Raw genomic sequence first — 24362 nt, 5'->3', positions numbered from 1 at the left:
AAATACATGCATTACGTACACAGCAACGCGGGGATGCCCAGCGGCCCGGGGTCGTCCGCGGAAGGTTCCGCAGCCATCCAGGGCCATCTACGGCAGCACACAACCCCCCCTCCTCCAAGCAATCGCGCTCCACCAAACACACGGACACACGCACCTCACCCCCTGTGTACGACTACCCTCTTGTATGCCGCAAGCAGCACAGCTTCATAGCCACAGACTACCCTCATAGCAAGGTGGAAGCAAGGCCCCACCTCTCCAACCTCCGTCCAGGCCGCTCACACACCCCATCACTCTCCTCCGCCCTGCCCAAACCCACGCATGCTATCGGGACCGCTCCTTTGTCGTCCCGGGTACATCTACACCCCACACCGCCACATCCATCCACACATACAAGTGCGCGCACACGCATGTATGTGTGGCGGCACGCTTAGATCCACTCACTCATGCTGACGAGATATTTGGTCCCTGAAACCCACTGGCCTGGGTCTTTCCACACATACATACAGTCTTACATACATATGGCCATTAACATACATACAGTCTTACATACATACAGTCCTACATACAGTCATAGCCGACTGCGGATCACCAGTAGTATCCCGTCCCCCTCCCGCTCCACCTCCCCCTTCGCCGCCTTTCTCAGTCGCTCCCGAACCTCCGCTTTAGCCACCTTGCCCGAGCTGGTGGTGGGCAGCGGCTGCCGTTGCGCCGCCGCAAAGCGAGGTAGCCGGAATCCTGCTAAGCCCTGAGCCCGGCAATGCGCCTGCAGGTCCGCCAGGCTGGTGATGCAACCGCTGGTGGTGGTGGTGGTGGTGGTGGTGGTGGCATTGCGATTGGTGCTCATGGTGCTGCTGGTGGTGCTTGTGTCCTGGAAGCTCCACTCGTTGCGCAGAACCACCAGTGCTGCGACCTGTGCAGCATGTGCGGCCCAAGTGTGATGAGGGAAGCGCCCCAATCCTCATAGGGCGCATGCTCAGTGCGTGAGGGGGTGTGGGGTGTGGGGGGACCCCGAGTGGCTGTAACTCCAGAACCCCCACTGGCGAGTTCCTCTGCTTTGCATATGCACATGCACATACACACATACATAACGTTCATACATCAGGCCCAGCCAGATATATATGGCACACACACACGCAAACACACACACACACACACACACACCAGCAGGCTCCATTCCACCCGTACCGCCACCATCTCCTCCCCCCCTACAAGCTTCCCCGCAAACGTATCCCCTACGGAGCTATCCACAACTCTATTTCATTACCCTCCCTCCCTCCCTCCCGTCTTGCCGTCTTGCACCTCCACCTAGCGCAATAAACACCCTCTCACCTCTCACATCTGAGACACAGACACACACACACACACACACCTCTCGAAACACACCTTCTCCCCCAGCCGCTCGTCCGGCAGTCCCACCACCGCCACCGCCGCCACAGCCGGGTGACTGCACAGAGCCGCCTCCACCTGGGTTGGGTGGGTGGTAGTGGGTGGTAGTGGGTGGTAGTGGGGCGTAAGACGAACCACGAACGAATGAATTGGGGGGTAGGCGGATGGGTGGGTGGTAGTTGGGGGGGAATGGGTGGGGGAATGGAGGGAGAACTCAACATTCGGTGGGTCGGTCCGGAATATGTCTGTGTGTGCCGAAACGACGGCAAGAAGCGAATACACATACATACATACATACCGATGTGACGTGACGTCACATGGCGTCAGGTGCTGGGGAAGCTGCTGCTGCTGCTACTGCTGGGCCCCTTTCCCGGGGCTATATTAACACACCGCCCTACATCGCCCCCCAGCTAGCTGCTAGGAGGTGTGAAAAGGTGCTGTCAAAATAAAACATGTGCAACATGTGCATGCAAACCCTGTGCGATATGTCATGTTGTACTGGCGCAATGGAGAGTGGGGGAAGGGCGTTCCGGTCACACCCTACTTCGGGCGCGAACACGTTCTCGCCGCCGCTCTTGATCATGTCCTTGGCTCGTCCCAACAACCACAACGACCCGTCCTGAGCCAGATAGCCCAGGTCCCCCGTACTCAGCCAACCATCGGCGGATATCGCCTGCATGGGGGCGGGAGAGAGGACGGGGGGGACGGGGAGGGATTATACACCCTCAGCGAGTCGGGCAACACTCTCCGGCACGGGGCATGTCCCCCTACCCCAACTAGGAGCCAGCTCTGCTCCTTGCTTTCCAGATTCCCAATCCCGCCTCTCTCTCCCTCTCTCCCCCTGTCCCTCTCCCCCCCCTCGCCCCCTCTCCGCCCCCAGTCCCCCTTCCGCACCTCCGCGGTGGCCGCCGAGTTGCCCCAGTAGCCCAGCATCACGTGAGGCCCCCGGGTCTCCACCTCGCCAGCCAGAAAGTGGCAGGACGACGCAGGACTGCCGCGGACAGGGACCCCCTCCGCGGGCAGGACCGTGTCGCGGCTGCCCAAGGGTACGACAGCACCAGCGTCTGCCGCCGCCGCCTCCGTACGGATTCGGATTCGGATTTGCACGCCCGGGGCAGGCCAGCCCACGCACACCGCACTAGTGGCGGCGGCGGCGGCCGGAGGGGTCCCTGAGGGCGACACAGATGCCGCTGCCGCTGCTGCTGCTACTGCTGCCCCCGATGTCCCTGTTGTTGTGGCTACTGGTGCTACTGCCGATGTGAGCTGCTGCTGTTGCCCATTGCACTGGTGGTGGTGGGGGTGGGGGTGGAGAGGTCGGTGAAAGGCGTCTATAGGGCCGCCGCGGCCGCAACCTGCACCGCTGCTGAGGTGGCGGAACGTCATGGACGAGCACGCCTCCGTCATGCCGTACGCGGACAGGAGGTCAGCGCCAGGGAAGGTACGGCAGATGGCGTCCTGGCGTCGGGTGTGCGCATGTGCTATCATTAGGTATGGAGGGGAAGTTTCCCCATCCGGGTGAAAGAAGGTCGACATACAAATATATACATACATATATACACACCCAACTCATTTTAAATACAAAAATACACATACACATACTGAACGTTACAGGTCTCCGATCGAGGCAAGGGCCGTGAGCTACCGCCAGTTCCAAACCCTACGAACGTCGCCAAGTCGCCCTGTCGCCCCACCTGCAACTGGGGCGAGGTGGGCCCCGCTCCCACCAGGATGCGCCGCACACAGCCCCAGGGGGGCCTCAGGCCCGATGTGCCGCCACTACCACTGCTACTGCCACCACAAGCAGCCTCCGCCGCCGCTGCGGTCGCTGCGGCCGCCAGATCTTGCAACATGGTAGGCACGGCAATGAACGCGCTCACGGTGTGACGGACAATGATTCGCAGCACCAACCGCGGTTCGAATCTCGGCAGGAACACTTGCGTGCAGCCTGCCATGAGGGCTGCAAAAGCGGATGAGAGACCACCAATGTGGAAGAGCGGCGCCAGGTGCAGGTAGGTGTCCTCGCGGCAATAACCCACAAGGGCAAGTTTGACCAGAGACTGAATGTGGAAGGCGGCGTGGCTGAGACGAACCGCCTTGGGGGCGGCTGTAGTGCCGGAGGTGAATACCAGGAGTGCCGTACCGCATGGTGATGATAGGAGCTGAAGCTGCGGCTCCGGTTGTCGTTGTGGCTGGGGTTGTGGCTGGGGTTTTATCAGCAGCTGTGGCTGTGGCTGGCAACGGCTATCGAGTGAGGATGTTGGAGCTGCAAGAGGATGAGATACGTGGGCTGGAGGTATCTGCGACACCACCTGCGGCACCGCGGCCGAAGAGGGCTCCCACTTCTGTAATAACTGGTTCGTGGTAAAGATTGAGGTTGAGAGTGCAGAGGATACGGACTGAAGAGTCTTGAAGGGTCCCGTTGCTGCAGGAACCTCATGTTGTGCATCCTGTTGGCGCGGTTGATGCCATTTATGATCTTTGACATGATGCTGGTTTCGGAGCTGCTGCTGCTGCTGCGTCTGGTGTAAGGTAGCCCGGCCGTCATCGATTGGCACATCTGGTGGCAGTGGCATCATCCAGTGATTGATAAGGCAGACAAGCGGCGACTTCGCTGTCGGGCGTGAAGGTACAGGTTGAGAGTGGTGGTTACGGAGGTCTAAAGAAGATGGCGGGAATGCAGAGACCAGAGCCTTATGGACAAGATCAGAACAGCTGATGTCGAATAGTACCAGTGCTGGGCCGAGCCGAACCAGCGCTTGGGACAGCTCCGCGGTCGTCCATCGCCAATTGACGGGGCATAGGATACAGCCGGCGTCCAGTACAGCTAACATAGCCTCCATCACAGCGGCCGAGGTTTGAGCCACAAGGACGACAACACTGCCGGGCGTGATAGAGAGGCTGAGGATTGCGCGGCTGAGGAGCGCAACCCGATGCAGCACCTGCGAACCAGTCGCCTCGGTCAAGGCAGGGATCTGCGGGGGCGGACCCACATGGTATTGTTCGTCTATAAATACCGGGCGATTAGATGCATGTTGAGCTATGGACAACAAGGGGACGCAAATGTGCGTGCCAGCCATCACAAGGGCGTAACAAATCCTTGCTATGGCTTTGTGTGGGGTGATATCAGGACTCTCAACCTACAATGCAATCTGGTGCGTGAATTACAGCTTCATGGTTTTGGCACGGATAGTAAGGCGCCGAAACCATAGTGAAAACAAATATAACTGAAATGCAGTTGCGGCCTCCAGGCAGGTGCCGCAGAGCTTTTAAGTTGCTTCGTGTACTCGGTGAGGCCAGATACAGATATGTCTGAATTGGTATTAACGTTCGAGTCTTACCCTGGACGGACTTTAACACTTGCTCTGTTCAAGGAGTGCAGGAACATAAAGTAAGCAAGGAAAAATACCACTCTGATCGAATTAGCCGTCTTTTTCCAGTACAAAAACGGTTTTATTGTCTTTCGGTGCACGCCAGGGATGTGCGCGCCTCGATTTCTGACTCGAGCATGGCGGAATTTGCTTACATCAACGCGGAGACGGTGAGGCGCCTACCACAGGTCCCTTCTTAGTCGACGATGGTTCAGCTTACCCGTTAAAAAGCTGTAATTGTACGACAATTATACCTTAATTCTCTTGAGTAAAATCCGCTGTGGGGGCCTGCATGTCGCTGGCGGGTACGGTCAGTACAACATTTCATGCATATTGCCGAATTCCCTCCCCAGCCTCCAAGTAATAGCTTGCCAGCGGAAGATGCCCCTCGCGGCCCACACCCTAATAGAAAGCCTCACCGTTTCCCTTCCAAACAGCTTTTGTTGTCGATGCTGTCTCTCCTGCAAACAGGTTATTGATCCGTTCGTAGTGCATCTGGCAGGGTACGCGGCGCTGGCGGCGGAATCTTCGGGGCAGCTGACCACCAAGTCCCTTCACACGGAGCTCATACATAACACCAGTGGGATGACACACGTGCGTACGGCATGCTCGTACCCATGCATCTCCATCTCAGCAATAAATTGAACCCCCCTTTCTAGCCCCCCACCACACCGCCACGGACATGTTGCATGCGCTGTACGGCGTGCCTTGTACTGCTATCACGGGCCGTGCCCACTGTTCTGGGTTCTGCAAAAACGTGACACGCCACTTTTCCTCCTTTACACCATCAAAACACAAAGCGACTAGCTTTCGGAATACGCAGCTATCCTAAAGATTCAGAGAGCTTTTCCGGCATTGACTTCTAGTGCCCCGTGTGGTGGGGTGGCACGTGGTCCGATATCACGTTACCCAATTCGCGATCGATGCTGTGGCGAAGTGCAGGTGGTGGAGTCATTGAAGCGCTTTGGCGTCACCGACACGAGTACGACACTGCTGGCGGCGCGGTTCGACTGCACAGCTGAGGAGGTGCGGCACTCGGCGGGAGGGGTGCGGAGCGGAAGGGCGGTGGGCGCAAAGGTCGACTAAGGGGTCGGACAGGAACGGATGTAGGCGCATGTGTGCAGCGAGCCAGTCCGCCCGAGCCGTCCAGTGTTCCCAACTCGGGGTGGATGCTGCACGCGCTGGACTTGGGGAATGAATTTTTCCCATTTCCAGATGGATGGATGCCGTGGAAACCAGTGCACTATTGTAACATCTTACACATCCTTGCTTTGATTTACCGTACTTTTTATGTACTGCAGTTGGAGGCCCTCAAGTCACGAATACAGGGTGAGCAAGTCCCGGTTTCGGAGCTGGCGATGACTGCGAATGTGGACCTGATTGACAAGGTGGGGGCCGGGGGGGGGGAGGGTAGGGAGAGGGAACGCTGCAAGGTTCGCGAGGCTTTAAAGGGGGACAAGTAAGACCAACGGCCTTAAAGTGAAAGGCACCCAGTACTGGGGGCTTGGGACAGCGGGGGCCTCGCCGCGGTCACACCGCCGGCTGTTGAAGCAGTGTCCTCCCCAGTTTTCATTGACCCCGGAGGCTGGGACGCTTCTGGAAGGGGGGCCGGCGTCCTAGGGCTTTTGTACTAGGGCTCATCCTTGGGGTGGCGTGCGGAGAGCTGGCCCCGCCCCGCCACGGATGGTCGCAAAATAGCCCCCGTGGGGTCAGGTGAGGGTGTTAACGTGCTGGGGTGGACCGGGTGCTTGGGTTTCTGCGCTCCATGCCTTTCATCATATCGGTGTCAGCGATTCATGCTCGCTACCTGACCCCAGCTCATGTTCCCCGATGGCGGCCCGGCTGGAGCCCCTAACAGTACTACAAAATCACGAAGCCGGAGCTTGCCGTACGAAGCCGTACGGATGCGGTGGTTTTCCGAATTGGCGCCAAGGACTGTATGTAGCTGCTGTGACGTGCGTGCTGGAACGCCGGCGAGCACACCGCCGGAAAGTGTAATGTGTTGTATGCAGTACTCTACTACCACGATAGAGTGATGGAGCGGATTCGCGCCGCTGAGTGCCATCACCAGGACTCATCAGGATGGGTTAATGATGATGTGTACAATATGATGATACCTCTCTGGGTAACGCAACCGAGGTGTAAGAGACACACACATACATACATACACACGTACACACACGTACACACACATGTGGCTTTCCTTTCAAGCGGTAGTCAGGGGAGCAACTGTCAGGGAAAGAAGTCTCGGGGACGAGGTCGATATCGTTTAATGATTCATCTTGACCGACCAACAGTCAACACAATGCTCAATCCATTATTTCACAAGAGAGCTCGGTTCCGGAGGTCCCCCGATTGGTTATTATCAAGGATGATTCATTTAACAGGAGTACGTACATACGCAGTAGGGCAGTAGGGGTCTCTGCATGTAGTCCAAAACGAGTAAGACGGGGTAGGTTTGGACATGTTCGGTGTCGCGATGGGGGCCGCGATGAAGGCGCGACGGATTTAATTATTGGGTCTTTCTTTTTGCTTTGCCGTGTCGAGAATCTGTGTTGGATTTAAGTTTCGTTCAATGGCCATCTCAGCTGGTTTCGCTGGCGGCGTTGTTTTGCTGCCGCACAGGCGCATCAGATTCTTGTACAGGTCTTCGCTGTTCCAGTTTTCAACCTACCTTCGACCTGCTTTCCTTCTGGAAATCCCCATTAAAGCTCTTTCCGGATAGAGAACCTTTTCGCCTCAGAGGTCCAACCGTAACTTGGGTTTTCAGTCAGGTCCCTACGCATTCCAGCCTTGCCTTTTACCTCTTCACTTGGACAAGTCCGCTACCATCATGGCGGAATTGTGAATTGTACGATTTGGAACAGGTTCCAAGCTTCGTTCCCGTACGCAACCAGCAGCAGGCATATTTGGAGGCCTGCAAGGGATCGATAAGCTACTATTAGCTTATAGCCATACAAATTATAAGTGGAATTGACAAGCCTGATATGTTCAAGGCCGATGGTGTAAGCTGGCAGATGTCAAAACCTTTCACAACGGGCCTTCCACAACGGGCTTATTTTGCCTTGACTGTTCCGACCACTTACATTTTTGAGTCTGACCTACTTACACTTCCTCATCTCAAGGTCAATTGGAGCGACACTACTACACCTGAGACGTCTACAGGTGGTCTTTCTGTTTGCAACCTGCCGTGAAGACTTATCGACACGCTCCTGGTCACAGGATGATCCATGAGGTTCTGACCTGCTAGGTGGGTCACCTTTGACTGGAGCGCTGCCAGAAGGCTAGTTAAGACATGGAACAGCAGCTTTGCAGTTGCTGCCATGGAGGTCATGATTAGCCCGCCATGGAAGCTCATGAGTCTACCACTACTTTGCATACAGGTTTAGGCTGCCACTACTATGCTTCTGGTGTCGTGCGGCGATGGCAATTGTCCACTTCTTATGGGGCGATGGCGGCCGATATTCACGAGTTACAGGGAAATCAGGAGCACATACTATAAGGAAGGGTGAGAGTTTCAGCAAGGCTGGGATAAAGTCACAGCAGTTATGCATGAGGAGGGCAACTTTGCTCCAAGTTGATCGTCATTAAGAGTCAACATCTATGAGATAGGAAATATTTTGGTGACAATTGACATAAATTAGGCCATTCGCCGGAGTGCTGAAGGAGAGTGTATGAATAATGGCTGTTCCCATGTTTTGGCCGACAATCGCTTTTGTTTGGTTGCTTACAGGCAGAGACTGCAAGGTATGTATAACTAGCGCGAGCTGGATAATCGCTCTCCTGCCTGCCCCTGGTGCTTCCTCATAGCTGGTGTGACCGCTCGGCGACAATGCAACAACACAGCCGGGGCAATTGGCCGCTACACGAGCTGGGATACTTGCAATGTGAGTCATGAATCTCAGGTCGCTCATAATCTGTCGTGCTCTGCGATTGGTCGTACTGCTTAGGTTTTGCTGAAGAACGTATGATGGAATCGTGCAATCATGTTTGGCTGGCGGTCTGCAGAAACAGCAACAGCAGTAGTCAGCGAGACGCTTTAGGAAAGACCAAAGCCGCAGCGCAACCTCAAGTCCGCGCTGCAGGCCGTTAGCCAGACATGATTGTATCTATGCGCGGGGAGTGTGCGTGGGGAGTATGCGTGAGGAATGTGTGGGGGACATGTGCGTGTGGGGGGTTTGGGGAGAATCTGCTGCGTGGTAGGGTTGCTTGGATTTCCGTCTCGTCCTACCTGCGTTTCCCTCTGCTCCTGCCTACCCTGCCACCTACACTACTGCACGGGGTGGCTCCTCCGGCGGCTGGCGGTGAATGAGAACACGCATTGTCGCATTTTAGCTGGCATGAAGTGGGAACAGAGTGTTCGACTACGACATGTGCGTCATGATACTCGTACGGCATCTGCTTGCTCAGGTGCGGGCGGTGCGGGCGGTAAGTGCATTGTTTCTAGCAGATGGAGGGGGACTGACGCGGCGTGTGTTTTCCCTTTCCTGTAACCCCTGGGTGCTGGAGGCGCGCCCCACTGGTACACCCTCGTTGTAATGCTCGTACGTTCGGTATTTCGCCGTACAGGTAAGGTGTTGGCAGGAGGGCTCGCGGCAGATCGGCAAAGAGTTGTAGCTGTTCTACCCGGAACGGTTACGTGCTGCCCAGGTTTATCGGCATTGCGCATCTTCTCGTGTTTGCAGGGGGATGCGGTGGCGGCGGTCTTGGTGCTGTGTCGGGCTGGAGCACATCCCCATGTGGGGGGCCACGTATGGTATGCGCACGACAGGTAGATTACCAAGCTGGGTAAGGCGTTCAGAGGTCGCTGCGGTGTGATGCTGTACTGTTCCGTATGCCGTACAGTGTTTAGCACCCTTTTCGCTGTTTTTGTTTTTGATACGATAATCCGGGGGCTTGGGGAAATTGCACAAATTAGTTTGGCCGGAGGCTGGCAGCATTGATACTTAGTTTGGGCTGATCTCTGATGTTTTGCTGTGATGTTTCTGCTGCTGCTGCTTCTGCTGCTGCTGCTGCTGCTGCCAACAGCATCACCGTAGCAACAGCAGCAGCAGCAGCAAAGATTTTAGGAAAGGTTTCTAGCGTGCAGCAATTTGGAAGATCACTGCATTTAAAGAAAGGACTCTCAAGTTTCCGCAGTCGTACAGACGATGGTGGATCCACCTGTTACGAGCTCTTGGGTTATCGGGCCGCCAGAACGGCAAAATCGGGAGACACCGTGGTCCTGCTACTGCTGCTGCTCCTACTGCCGGTGGTGGAGTACCCGCGAGAGCTCCCACGTGTGTACGGCAAATGTCTTACATACGTGTATACGGCATGAACCTGGCGGTGTTGCCGAAGGAGGAGCTCTACCTGCACAGTTGCGGGTGCGGCATCGGAGGTGAAGCCGATGCAGGACCAGGCGGTGGTCCTGGAACTGGTGGCAGTGATGGGTGATGTGTTGGGGATGGATGGGGGCAATGATATACATGGTCCGGCCCCTGGCGACTGTTGTGGGTTCGAGCCCCACGGCCCAAAGCTGAGGATACCGCAGTTCGTGTGACTGCGCTCACCCCGGGGCAGCTCCCGCCCACGTGTTTCACTGCCCGAGCGGTGTGTTTTGTCGCTGCGGGTATTGCTGCCCGTGGAGAGTCCGTGGCGCTCGTAACGGAGGTCCGTGCGGGATCTGATCCGCGTGCAAGGAACTGTACCCCTAATCTGCGCGTAATGAGCAGTCCGTCCTTTCCCTCCGATGTGCCCCTTGCTCGGGTGGCGGGGGGGGCCCTACGGTGCATCCCCCCTGGGAGAGGAACAAGAACGGATCTTCGATGTCCACCACTCGGGGGTTGGGTAAGCGATTGTTTGAGTGTCCGTTTCGTGACCTCTTGTGTATGTGTGCGCATGTAGATGTGTGTGTACGTGGACGTGGACGTCTGTGTGGGATCATGCTGCATCAGAAAAAGAACCAGCAAACATCTAAAGCTCCTCAGCCCAAAGCCGTATCAGCAAGATCAACCGTACAGAATAATGCTCGCTCTGGCCACAGCTCAGCTGCATACTTTGTGTGTGATGCATAGCGTATTTTAGATTCGTGCTGCGATGGTGTGATGTGGTGGCAAGTGCCTGTAAGTTGATAGTTGATTATTTATGCGGCCCGGGGTTCAGCCTGCAGTGTCGACGCCGAGCGGGTGTGCAGCTGGCATGTCCTGCAAATTTATAAGATCGTTTAGCAATGGTGTTATAAAGCGACGGCGTTATGGGTTTGTGGTTTGTCGACGAAAACCGCAAACCAGCACGACACGACACCATGACAACACCTCTGTATGTACCACACATTTCGCCCCGCTTTGTCCCTCAATGCGAAGCATATTGTAATTTTTTGTTGCGCTACCTCGTTGATTACCGTATCGTTTCGTTGCCTCTGCGAGCCTGATTGTCTCCATCTAACTGAACTGCAGCAGCCTTTCACAGATGAGGACAGTCGATCGCATCGAGACATAGATTCTCATTCCATAACTCTTTTAAAGTGGCGCAGCGCATAGCGCGCGTGAATATACCATTTCCTGGTATCTTGGAGTCGGTGGTGCTAGCATGGTCAGCGCTGAGAATGAACAGCAAGGGTAAGACGTTTGATAATGTTCCTGAGCACGTCCTGGGTTTCGGCTGCCCGGCATGCTTATTTTATATATACGAGTCCCATCTGAGGGTGATGTTTTGTCTGGACGGCTTGAACAATATATGAAGCTCAGAGGATGCAACCTGTACTTGTAGGGTCTTTTGGGTCCAGTTCCCAGAAGCTCAGGCGCGGCTGATTGCCTCGGCGGCCTTGCTTACCGCGCTGCAATGCCGCGGGGCACGTTCGTCAGCGCTCCACCCCTTGGCCTCAGCTTTCAGCCGGCGACTATCGCAGCGATGTGGTCAGCAGCTCTGCTTCGCTCGCGGGCGGCCATCCTCAGGCGCCGGTTCGCCGCTTCCCGCGGCTTCCTCCACCCTCTCCCCCGCCGCTCCAGGGGCTCTGGTCAAACAAACACTTCGTTCTCTGCACGGGAATCCCACCCGCTCTCCTGACCTTCACGCCCCCGTCACGCAGAGCGGCAGCACAGCGGCCGCCAACACCCATGTCCGCACCCCCAGCGCCGCCGCTGGCGGTGGACGACCCGTTGGGACGGCGGTTGCAGCGCCGCCCACGGCGAATGGATTGACTTTGGGATCCGCTGGGGCGCCAAGCCGCGGCGGTGGAAATGGCGTTAGCGGGGCCTGCAGGACTGAGGGCCCTGGCGGCGGCGATAGCGGCGGATGGGGTAACAGGGCCACAGTATCATCGGCGCTTTCTGGCGCATCCAGTTCCGCCAACCTGTTAGGAGGTCGCCTCGCCGCGGGGGCCGTGTTTCGTCGGCTGCATGGCGCAGCAGTGTACTGCCAGACCGGTTCAGCAACGGCACAGGGGAGGCAGGCGGCGGCGGCGGCGCACGGGGCCCGGAGTGTGGCTTTCTTCCGCTCCTTCGCTGCCTCCGCTGTCCGGCTGGGCCCGGCGGCGCCGGTGCAACCGCACAGCCACACCGCGGCGGCTGCCGCCGCCGCCGCCGCCGCCGCTGCCCGTCGCACCCGCATTGGCTGGCACGCTTCTCAGGCCTACCTGGCGAATGTACGACAGTCCGTTCAACAATCTCTACTGGAGGCCATGGCGCCGTACTGGGGTAGCTTGAGCTGGGGGGCCCTGGTGGCATTGTCGAAGCAGTCCTATGCATGGCTGCCGTACGGCTGGGGCCTGCCTGGCGTACGACAGCTCCACTTCTTCCTCCTCAGCGCCATCAACGTTCTTGCCAACAACCTACCGGTTACATTGGCGCTGACTGTGGCGGAATTGGCGCGCAACGCCCGAAAGTGAGTTTAGGACAAACGGTAATAACCAACTTGAATATAAACACAGCTAAACACAGCTTTTAATTAGGCATTGGTTGTCGGTTGTTCGTTGCAAGTTGCATATCTACATTATCAAAAGTCGTCTTTTTAGTTTTTAGGGGGTTGCCTTTGTCGCTCCCGGACGTCCCATCTGTGTCCCGCCTAGGTCCTCAGCTGGTGCCGTACTTCTCGTCCGTACTATGAAACCCTCCTCCCCGTCGCACACAACTCCCTTCCCTGCCCCCCCTGTCTCCCCCCTTTCCCCCATTCCGCAGTTCCCGCGCGGATGCCTTCAGCTTTTACCTGGACGTCCCTCATCCGCACCCCTCCGACCTGCCCTGGTGGCAGGCCCTGCCCGTGCAGATGACCTCGCTGCTGGTCAGCCTGGGCCGCTCGCTGTGGCTGCTGCTGCTCTTCGCCCCGGTGCTGCTGTCGGCCCCCGTGGCCCTGCAGCTGCAGTTCCGGCGGGCGGAGTGGATGGAGCTGCTGAGGAGGACGTTGGAGGCAGCGGGTGCGTGGGGGGGGGGAGGGGGGCCGGCCGGGTTTGGGGGCCCGGGTGTCGGGGGAATTTAATTGTTATATGCAGATGTCGAAGGAGCAACTACCGATGTTCAAAGCAGCCACCGCTGCCACAGCTCTAGGTGGACGACACGCAACTGCCCTAGGTAGGGTTTCGAAGTCTTTGTTCCCCCTCCCCCCCTCCTCCTCCTCGTCGTCGTCCTCCGGGTCCAGGTCCCGCCTTCATCAAGTGGGGCCAGTGGGCCGCCACCCGCCACGACCTCTTCCCCCCGGATATGTGTGCTGAGCTGGAGCGACTGCACACCCAGGTGCTACGGGTTGGGGGGGTTGGGGGATTGGGGGGTGGGTGGGAGTGGAGGGGACCGGGGCGAGTACGACACGGACTGTCTTCGTTTCCTTTGCGTGTATGTGCGTGTGCTTGTGTTTGTATGTATGTATGTGTGCGTATATGTGAATTGGCATGTTCGGGGAACTAGCAAGCCCGAGCTAGAACGCGTATTCCTTGGTTGTACGGCAACGATACCACGTGTTTTCTTAATTGACTCTTATGTGCATGTGTATCGCGAAAGCCGTACAATCCCCGCTAGCCCTTTCCCCGTCTTCATGAGCATACCCTCCCAGACCGAGTCCCCTCCTCTGGGGGGCGGCCTTCACCTTCACCTTCAACAATCATACCACTCTAACCCCCACCCCCACCCTCACCCGCCTCTCGACACCCCGCACGGCCAAACCCAACATCTCCCCACACACACACCAACCAACCGATCCCGCGCTTACTGCCAACCCGCCAACAGGCTCCGGGTCACAGCTTTCGATATACACAAGCCGCAATCGAACGTGCATTCGGTATGCCTGTGAACGAGCTGTTCGAATCCATAGATCGAGATCCAGTGGCTTCTGGATCCATCGGTCAGATCCATCGTGCCGTACTCAGCGACAAGGGAGCAGCCATGACGGGTGCGTGTAGGGGGTGCGGGAGAAGCCGGGGGAGGCGGGGTTGAGTCCGGGGGTTTACGTGATGCTGCCGCCACTGCCGGAAGAGGGTGGGAGGGGGGGGGAGGTGTGCCAGGGGATTGATCTTGGCCGGGAATGTTGCGGGGGGCTGGGGGCTGAGGGCTGGGGGGGGTAGATTGATGAGGACGGCATCTGGACTGGGGACTATCTCTCCTCCTCCCCCCCTCCATTACCATCATTGCGGTGTCCATCAGGACCCCCCACACTCCCGAGGTGGTTTCACAGCCACCGCCACCTCCACCTGGGCGTCCTGCTGGGGTTTCTGTCCCACCGCGGCCCCCTCAGCCCCCTCAGCCCCCGGGGCATGTACCCTTCGACGCACCCTTCCTGGCCACTGCATTAGCATCCTTCGGCCGGCTGCAGGTTTCTGGACTTGGCACATACACATTCCTCCCTTCTTGTCCCCCTCCGCGCCCCGGGCTCCCTACAGGCGTATCCGTCTATCCTCCTTGGCATCAGCCTACCTCATTCGTGTTTCGTCTTTCCCCCCTTCCCCACTCACGGGGCCCCCCCACACCCACAACCCCAAAACCCCTTCACTCGTTCGTGGTTCGTGTTCCCCCCTTCTCCCCCCCACCCCCCCACGGGGCACCTCTCACCCCCCCGCCAGGTGTGCCCGCGGGCTCCACCGTGGCCGTGAAGGTACGGCACCCGGGTGTGGGGTCCGCCATCCTGCGGGACTTCGCCACCATGATGGCGGTGGCGCACCTGGCCTCCGTGGCGCCCTCCCTGAAGCACCTGAGGCTGGAACAAACACTGTCGCAGTTTGCGGCGCCGCTCAGGGAGCAGGTGGGGGGGTTAGGGTGGTGTGTGTGGGGGGGTAGGATGTGTGTGGGGAGGGAAAACGTGTGTGTGTGTATATGTGAATGTGTTACGACCTCCCTAAATACCTTCCACCCCCATCCCCATCCCTTTCGCGCAGTGTCTGCGTACTCCTGTATAGAGTACCCGTCGATCTCATTTATTACCCGCTTCAATTGTCCTGCTCCATTCGCCAGTGGTCCGTCTTTAACCCCTCCCCCAACTCTCCCCCCCCCCTTCCAACCCTCTGTCGCCCTTGCGCAGGTGGATCTGTCCCGCGAGGCTAACAACCTCCGCCGCTTCAACCACAACTTCCGTAAAACCCGTCACGTGTCGTTCCCCGTCCCCCTCTACCCGCTGGTCACCCCGGACGTGCTGGTGGAGACGTTCGAGACAGGGGAGCACATCACGGCATACATACAGAGCGACAACAACCCGTACAACCACAGGTAGTCCGTGCGTGCGTCCGTATGTGTGTATTGCACCCAGAGGGGGCATATGTCCGTGTTGCCAACAAGGGTGTGTGTGTGTTAGTGTGTGTGTGTGTGAGGGTGGGGACGTGACGTGCCCGGTGGTTGCAGCGGTTGGGGCAATGGCAGAACAGAGTCTTTATTTCTGCGGACTTGCAGGCGGAGGCCTTTTCTTTCCTTACCCCTCCTTCCTCCGCTGTCCACCCCCCCTCCACACACACACAACACAACACATACACATACACCTCCCTCTTCCATCTTCCCCTCCCTCTCCCCCCCCCCCCAAAGGCTCTCCGAGCTGGGCAGTGGCACCATGCTTCAGATGATGCTGGTGGACAACCTCATCCATTCGGATCTGCACCCGGGGAACATCCTTGTACGGCTGGATCCACCGGGGGGGCTGCTGGGACTGCTGTACAGGTACGGCAGACGAGTGGCGTCGGGTGGGGGGGGTTGGAGTAGATGTAGAGAATGTTGGGGGAGGCCAGGTGTGGGCTGCCAAGTCGTTTGTGAGGAAGGGGGGGGGCAGTGGAAGGGGGCTCCTTCAGGCCTTCAGCTCCGGAAGCGGCACTTGTTGCCCTTCCCTTCCTTTTAGTGCGAGGTACCGCTTCGACCGCAGAATGATGCGGGGCGCACTGCCCGCGGGTAACTCTTCTCTTTCCCCTCACCTTAAGGGGCCTCTCGTCGCAGAAATCTCACCTGTCCATGTCCCGTCGTCGTCTTATGGGTTCGACGTCCCGGCTGCGCTCGTAAAGCATGGCCTCCGCGCACATATCCACCTCGTTAAGCGTTATCCTCTCCCAACACTGACACCCTCCCCTCACACACACACACACACACACACACACACACACACTACCGCACCCCCCACCTTTATCGCTGCTGAAACCATGCCTCTGTCCCGTACTACACTTTCATTATCCCCCCTTCACCTCCTTTTCCTTGAAATCCCCTCACCTCCTCACCCCCCCTTTAGCGCCCTGGACAAGGTCCGTCATCTCCCCGCGGTAGCCCCGGCTAACAGGGCGCGGATAGAGCTGCTGCAGCAGAGGTGGTTGCAGCCCTCCCTGGTGCTGCTGGATGTGGGTATGGCCACGGAGCTGTCACCCACGGACCAGGTGAAGGGGGAGGGAAGGGGGGGGGATTAGAGAGGAGGGAAAGGAAACGTGCGGGGTTGCCGCCCCGCGCTGCTACCCGCCTCCTAGCCGGCAGCAGCCTTACTCCTTTGGGCGCCCCCGGGGAGGGGGCTTCTGGGCCATGTTGATTTGCTGATGCAGTGCTCCCTCCCCTCCTTGCCCTTGCCCTGGCAGCAGCTTCACTCGTTCGTGGTTCGTCTTTCCCCTCCACCCCCCTTTTGCTAGAACTCCCCGCCCTCCGCCTTCCCCTCCGCCCCCCCTTCCTCTTTACCAGGTCAATATGGTTGGTCTGTTCCGCTCCTTCGCCGCCATGGATGGCCGGGCGTGTGGGGACTGGACGTTGAGGTTCTCAGGTGGGGTGCTTAGAGCCGGAGGGAGGGCGGGAGGACTCACCCGCACACCCACCCGCACCGGGTACTGTTCTGTTGTTGCGGAGGCCCCCCCTTCTCCCTTCTCGTTCGTGGTTCGTCTTTCCCTCCCCCTTTCTCCGCTTGAACCTTGGACGCCGGCAGTTCATTCCTTCAATCACCTTGCGCATGTGTCCCCCTGTTTCCCCCTCTCCTACATCCCCTACCCCGCTACCCCTCCCTCCCCCGCCCACAGGTGAATCCCAGTCCTGCCCCGACCCGGAGGCCTTCCGCTTGGCTATGGAGGAGGCGTTTGAGGAGCTGCACAAGATGGATCTGGCAGCGGCGGAGGGGAGGGGGGAGGAGGTCGGCTCGTTCAAGAACGGGGCGGATGCGCTGGCGTCGGTTTTGGAGCTTGTACGGCAGCATCAGGTGTTGGTGATCCCCTGTGTTTGCCCGGGGCCGTTTGTCGGTGTGGTCTGTGCGGGTCCCGCGGGGTAGCCGTTACAACGTCACCCCGCTGTTGGTCGTTCGACATGAGGACGTTGACAGTTGATTAGTTGATGCGTTGCATTTTGCATCGATGCAGCTGTTCTTGGCTGGTCGCACCTGGCTGCGAGCACCTCAACTGAATCACCCATCCTCCCCGTCCCCGCCTTCCTGCGCCTTTCCCCTCGGCTTCGGACGTCAGCAGACAGTCAGGATAACCCGTTGCTTGTTGCACAACCATGTGATCCCCTCCCCTCCCCTCCCTGGTACACTCTTGCCCTGGCAGCAGCTTCACTCGCTCGTGGTTCGTATTTCCCTCCCCTCCCCGCCCCTTCCCCCTCCCCTCCTCTCGGACTGCTTCCTCACAACCGCCGACTGGTTAGTTATGCCGTCCTTTACATCTGCCGCAGCAGTCTTTCCTTGGCATTAGCTTCACTCGCTCGTGGTTCGTATTCCTTTCCCTCCCTCCCTTTTTGGTATCTGCTCCATTCGCCAGTGGCCCATCTTACCCCTCCCCCTTCCCCGTCCCCCTCTTCCGCGGCAGGTGAGCCTTCCCGGGCACATATGCGCGGTGGTGGTGACCACGCTGGTACTGGAGGGCTGGTCCAATAAGCTGGATCCGGATCACTCGGTGCTGACCCAGGTGAGGGGGAGGAGGTGGTGGTGGGGTGGTGGGGGTGGGGGTGGTGGGGGTGGTGGTAGGGGGGAGGGTAGCACCGGCCTTGCGTGGTGGTGATTGGCCTCTTGACGTCCGCTCCGCTGCTCCTGCTGCTGCCCCTCCTGCTGCTGCGTTGCTGTCTGCGCCGAGTGTTGTTTTAACACTCGACCGTTCCGGTGTTTTGTGCCGTTTCGGAAACCGTGACTCGCGCTGTGCGTGCTGCGATGTCCTTTGTGTTTCCCTGTCCTGTCCTGTCTTGCCCTTTTATCCCTCACCTTTTCCCCCCTCTGCACACACACACATACACATACACACACACCCTTCCCCTCTGTACAGGTACAGGCCATGTTCGAGCCGGTGAACGTGCCCTGGTCGCACCGCATCCCCCAGCTGGTGGACCGGGTCATGGAGGAGGAGGCCAACCACTTCGCACTGGCCTGAAGGGGGGAGAGATCAGACGGGGCTGGTGGTTGGTGCCATGCAGGTTGGTTGCTTGGGGCGCGAGGAGGAACACAACGCCGCCACAGTCCTCCCTTTTGGGATTGACCCTGTGTCAGGTCGGTGGGGGGGCGCAGGAGGGGCAGCGGGGGTCGGAGAGAGTGCGATGCTGGAGCCGGGCCCGGATGGGGGAACGGGGTCTGTGCAGGGTTGATATGTGCGTCTGTCTGTGCGGCAGCTAATCGGGCCGTCGCGGTTGCTGCAGGGGCCGCCGCTGCATGGTGGGGTAGAGAGGTGCGAATTGATTGGGGGGACTGGTAGGCACACAGAGTCCGTAAAGGCACGCATAGGGATATGCGCTGCGCTTTCCTTGCATGCATGCGGTAGGGGGGCTCCTTTCGGGAGCTGAGTCTGGCGGAGGGTGCGGGTGAGGGGCCGGGTGGTGTTCTTTTGTTTTAGATGAGGGAGGTCGCGGGGGTAGGCGAGGCGGAGGAGGAGGATGGGGCCCCGGCGGTGATGGGTTTGTTTGTGTGTTGTAGCTCAGGATTGACAAGTTGTCTCTATGTGTGTGTATGTGTATGTATGCTTGTTACATGTCGATACGGGTCTGACACAGGCCAGGGGCACCTAACCGTATATACCCCAACGGGAACGACCGTTGAAGCATTCCGTCATTGGAGGGGCGTTATATCGGGTCAGAGTCCTAACCGTGTGTGTGTCTGTGCATCAGCATTGCAAAGAGTTGGCTTTGGCTGCATCGCGTTGTTTTGGGCGTCGGAAACCGCTTTCACTGCTTTACTGTAGCATACGAGAACTGATACTTCAGATCAGCAGTTTGGACCGGATGATTGCGGAAGCGTGTGAGGTCCTGTGTGCGCACCCTTGGGCATGTCTAGCGGCTTGCGGGGTTGGGGATTTGGTGGTGATGAGTATCAGAGGAGGAGGAGGAGGGCTTCTCATTCCCGGGTGTGGGAGTCTTCTCCCTCGTGGACTTGACTGGAATGTTGGGCCTTGACCGGTGCTGCAGTTGCCGCTGCTGCAGTTGGGAGCAGGGAGAGCCTTTGCGGCTGCCGGTGGGCGGCGGGCGGCGGAAGGGAATGAGCTGAGCTGTTAAGTAGGCAGTGCGAAAGTCAGTGTGCGGCGGGGCGGGGAGAATAATATGTTGGCGCGGCCCCGTCTGTTCACTGCCACGAGGGGGAGATAGCGAAGGGGGGGGGCTACAGGAGGACGGCAGTTGTCTGCATATGCGTAAGTAGCAGGACAGAGCAGGATGTAGCAGCTCTGGGGCAGTGATGAATTGCGGTGCACGTATTAAGGCTCCTGAAAACCCCACCGGGCCGCTCCGCATCCGGAGTACCACCATAGGTGCTGGCGGCGGTGATGAGGGTGGTGGCATGTAGTGGGGGCCGAGGCGAGGACATTTTCTACGGTCCGCAAACTAACCACACCCCTGGTTCAGGTTCAGTTCATACGGCGGAGTTAACTTCCATTATATATATCGTCCATGAGAGCCCTCGGGGCTTTGACGGACACCCCCCACCGCATTCGTGCGGAACTTTTGTAACTCTTTGTTATTTTGCTAAAGGCTAAAAGTATAAAGAGACAGCCAGAGGCCGCCTTGCTGCTTCCAGTGGCAGCACGGTCGGTATGCAGGGCTGTACAGCGCTGTACACGAGTGGCGCAAACCGGTATGCCAACGCTGTTTATATCTGCAGCTGCTGCTAACAGCTTCTGGACATCTCCATGTCCTCTGGGAAGAATTAGAACCCCATCGGGACCAGACAGGGGTGGCATCGACCCACTTAATAAGTTTTACCCCTCCACCTCCCTGTCGCTTCTCTACCAACGAAACAAATAAACATACGGAACAGGAGGACAGTTAGGTCTAACTAACAACGTAAAGCTACCGAATGACTGTCACCATATCCGTCGACCATATCTGGCTCGTCGAACCTCCGCTCCTCCCCCCCCCCCCCGCGCTCCCAAGGAGGGAGGTTAACCACATGCGGGCGGGAAACACATACTGCCCGGGGGAGAGACCACATGCCAGTCAGGCAACCCCATCTCCATCCCCGCAGCATGGGGCTACTTATACGAGTCTGCGCTCTCTTCCCCCCCCCCCACACACACACATACACACTTCCCCCCCTCACACACGTTTCCACCCCGCCACACACACACACACACACACACATCCGCCACACTGCCAAAAAGTCTTATCCCATAAACCTGACGAAACTATACCCGAAGAAATGAAATACACAAAGTTTAAGTACTATCTCTGTTCATCATCCGCGGCACATTGCCTATTTTACCAAACGCAACCCGAAAAGGGTAACGGGGAATCTTGTTACGACAGCGGCGGTAATGAGCTTGCAATGTTGTGCGTGTGCCAAAACGTTGTCCGTACAGGTAGATTAGGCCGAAACATAAACATGTAAAGGCCGAAATGGCCGTCTCCCGGGGCGCCCTCAAGAGGGATGTTGAGAGATGTGGTGCTACTGCTGCTACTGCTGCTGCGTCTGTGTCTGCTGTGAAACAGGAAGCTGATTAAGAAGGAACGAAAGACGAAAAGTTGGAAGTGCCATGCATCCGCTGTCAGGGCGCGGGCCGCTGACATCGTCACCGCTACAACAAACAATACATCTATGAGTTTGTGTGTGTGTGTTGGGGGCTCTCTTCATAGCGAGCCAGGGGGCACATCTAAACCGCGCTAAGTGTCGCTCTTGGTGACGCAGCGCCCGTCCCCCATCACCACCACCGACTCAAAAAACCGGACCAGCGGAGGCCGCCCGGGCCCTCTTCCGCTGGTGGATAATGCAGTCGCCTGCAGGCCGCCGCCGACATGCGACGAGGGGTACAGACGGGCATACACGAGCTCCCCAGAATGCCGTACATCTCCATCGTACGGGCGTTGCCGGATAGGATCTGCTCTTGGCTTCTGCACCTTCCACAGCAGAACCGGGACAGAGTTGCCTGGAACGCCAGCAATTGAAGTCATCATCACGTTCCCATGCCCCAAGCTAAGCGGGGTCAGTCGTTCTTCTTCGCCCTCGCCCTCGTCTGTGCCGTATCCGAATCGTCGGTAACCTCCTTGAAGGCCACAAAGATAAAGCTGCCAACCACCTGGCGTTGGATGGGCGTTGGCGGAGGGAGATGAGGTTGCGGTTATAACTACCTTTAGCGGCGCAATCTTGACCGCGGGAGGTTTCTGAAGAGATACATTATTATTCTTGGTGGCAGCAAGACGGTGTCCAGTGTATCACTGTGCGGCCCTCCGACATGAACCCACCAGGTTTACTCCAAGGACAGCCAAAATAGCGCTTGCTACGGCGCGGTTTTCCGGTGCTGGGATGCCGATGGTTAGTGCGTACAGCTCTGCGTGTGACACAGCAGCCGCGGCGGTTACTAACGGTGTGCAGCACGGCGTGGCTGCATGAAACTGAAACGATCAAGGTAGCTCACTGTCAAAATAACCCTCGTAAGAGCCAAAGTACAGCAAGAAAGGACAGGAAACCTGCGAAAATGAGCAGAGCTCGTACACCTTAAGCAAGTGAAAACATGAAGCACGTTCTTCTTAAATTACCATAAGAGCAGAAAAGAATAATATTGTCATTAACGCACGGCCTGCTCCTGCTGGAATCTTTGACACCGGTGCGGCCTGTGCCGCCGCTACGGTTTTGGGAGCCATTCGGTTTGCGATTTATAAAAAGGACGTCAAAGGGCAGGAGTTTAAAGCGTTACCCCTTAATGCTCTGTTGACCTGATTTCGGAAGGCAATTTGGGCTCCGGAGCGGCGAGTGCCCGCGACCAACCCGCAAGCATTATGCACATTGTAGTATGCATATTGACATGCAGAACTGAATGCAGAACTGAAATTGATTTGCGTGGTGTGCTCTTCATTGCACACCGCGTATCATGAGGACGATTTCCGAATCTCCGCGGCAGACCTCCTGTCGGAGGGATATATCCAACCCAAATATAACCCAAAAGCTGCGGCTTTGCATTTCATTATTCCAGGATAGCGCTCACGTGAACGTGCAATCGCGGTCGTCACCGTGTGGACACCCTATGTGTTCCATCGCAAACTGGTGCATCGCTCAAGATGGTTAGTAAGTGGCATCAGGTTTATGACTCTCTCATGGATGCTTTTCTTTCGGTTTGGACAGCGGTTGGGACAGAGGGTAAATGTGAGACTCCTTCTTTACACTTTCTGCTGTAATACAAGAAACATCAATTCGCGCTTATCATGAATTCACATCAAAGGAATCTGTTTGCATGTTTGACTCCCTAGCCCATGGTGATGTCTACTATCATACAAGCCTCTGCCTGCGTACCTGCTGCTGCTGTGGTATATCTTGGCTATTAACCCATATAGTCCTCTCCACCACCGCGGGTGAATGAGCTAGCTACTCAACGGCACAGAACAATAGAGAGGCACCGGCGGGCACCATCGAATGCGCGCGTGCAACGCTCTTGCGGATTCCACATAGAGCGGGATACCCAACTCAAAAGATATTTCAGCCACGCCATAGCCATCGCTTTTCTGGAAAGCAAACAACCGACCATGAAACCCCTGCTTCCCGCCTAAATCACACGCTCTGCGCCTACCCACGCAATGGAACGTTGGACCTTGCCCCAAGCAAGTGCTGCCGAGGGCCAGTTGGGTAACAATCCGCAGCCGAATGGCAACACTTAACACCTAGGTGCCGCGTGGAATAATTTTTCTGAAGGCGCCCAACCCAATCCACCTTTTCAGGCCTAAGTGCCCACGTCTTGTGGGCTTGTGGTCGTGTACGTCATGTCTGTCGGCCCTATATATTATTTATACTTTTCAGAAAAGTCAGCCGTTGTAGCTCAGTGGTAGAGCGTTTGTCTTGTAAACAAAAGGTCCCTGGTTCGAACCCGGGCTGCGGCATTATTAAGTAAGCGTATTCTACATAGCTGTGGCTTTTCTCCTAGTTCCTTATTGGTTCTGGTGCCAATCTACCCCCGATTGATCGAAAGTTGCAGCAGATAAGCCGTTTTAAGGCATCGGGGGACCCCATGAACTTCGCCATATAATTATAGTCTCCTCAGCGGCATGCTTCACATTCAACTTTAGTCGCCCAGGGGCCGCGAAAGCAAGCCGCAAATCCTAGCTTTGCTAACGTCTGCGAGCCAGCAGCAGACTCTGCTGCTGGCTCGCGTGGGCCGGTAGGAGTCCGCTTATCCCGGGGCCCCCTAGTGACTTCGGGTTACTTAGAGTGACTTAAGGTTAGCATGATATCGTAGGTACTACATGTTTGACTGCTCACAGCGTTTCACCATATTCACACTTCCGCGGCAAATGCAGCTTGCTTGCGGTGTATGCGTCGCCATATTGCAACGAAGGCGGGGCTGTCTATGGTAGCAGGCGGGCGGTGTGTACAAAGGGCAGGGACATAATCAACGCGAGCTGATGACTCGCGCTTACTGGGCATTCCTCGTTGAAGACTAATAATTGCAATAATCTATCCCCATCACGACGCGGTTTACAAGATTACCCGGGCCTCTCGGCCAAGGATAGGCTCGTTGGTCGCGTCAGTGTAGCGCGCGTGCGGCCCAGAACATCTAAGGGCATCACAGACCTGTTATCGCCTCATACTTCCATTGGCTGAACGCCAATAGTCCCTCTAAGAAGTCTGCGCACCGCAGGTGCGATGCTGACTATTTAGCAGGCTCAGGTCTCGTGCGTGCCGCACCGTGTGCAGATCCTACCGACATTTCCCGGTGTGTCAAGTCACATATACAGCAGTCAGTCCTTTGTTTATGTACCGATAAATGCGTGTAATGCCCTGCTGCATGCTACGCTTTTGCATTATATACACGCATAC

The 24362-nt window shown here is 57.4% G+C and overlaps 2 protein-coding genes across 2 annotated transcripts; one reads left to right on the top strand and one right to left on the bottom strand.

Moving 5' to 3' along the window:
• Positions 1–640: 640 nt before the first annotated feature.
• VOLCADRAFT_41779 (uncharacterized protein) lies at positions 641–4337 on the bottom strand (the record flags this gene model as incomplete). Its single annotated transcript, XM_002955339.1, has 8 exons — positions 641–910; positions 1384–1464; positions 1931–2059; positions 2281–2337; positions 2440–2576; positions 2745–2841; positions 3078–3587; positions 4017–4337. Coding segments are annotated over 8 exons (1602 nt in total), but the record flags the coding sequence as incomplete, so codon positions are not given.
• Positions 4338–4746: 409 nt separating this feature from the next.
• VOLCADRAFT_121422 (uncharacterized protein) lies at positions 4747–18510 on the top strand (the record flags this gene model as incomplete). The annotated part of the gene is made up of 18 exons (XM_002955404.1): positions 4747–4774; positions 4861–4924; positions 5226–5348; positions 5697–5780; positions 6056–6142; positions 9165–9182; positions 11824–12617; positions 12911–13146; positions 13368–13462; positions 13949–14111; positions 14779–14957; positions 15234–15418; positions 15728–15859; positions 16416–16557; positions 16850–16928; positions 17179–17354; positions 17956–18054; positions 18406–18510. Exons 2-18 carry the CDS (start codon positions 4892–4894, stop codon positions 18508–18510), a joined length of 2730 nt encoding a protein of 909 aa, XP_002955450.1. The 5' UTR covers positions 4747–4774; positions 4861–4891.
• Between the last annotated feature and the right edge of the window lie 5852 nt (positions 18511–24362).

This window comes from Volvox carteri (genome assembly GCF_000143455.1).
Source record: "Volvox carteri f. nagariensis unplaced genomic scaffold VOLCAscaffold_51, whole genome shotgun sequence".
NCBI classification, from domain to species: Eukaryota; Viridiplantae; Chlorophyta; class Chlorophyceae; order Chlamydomonadales; family Volvocaceae; genus Volvox; species Volvox carteri.
The sequence above is the reverse complement of the archived record's forward strand: the minus strand, read 5'-3'. Positions and strand labels throughout refer to the sequence as shown.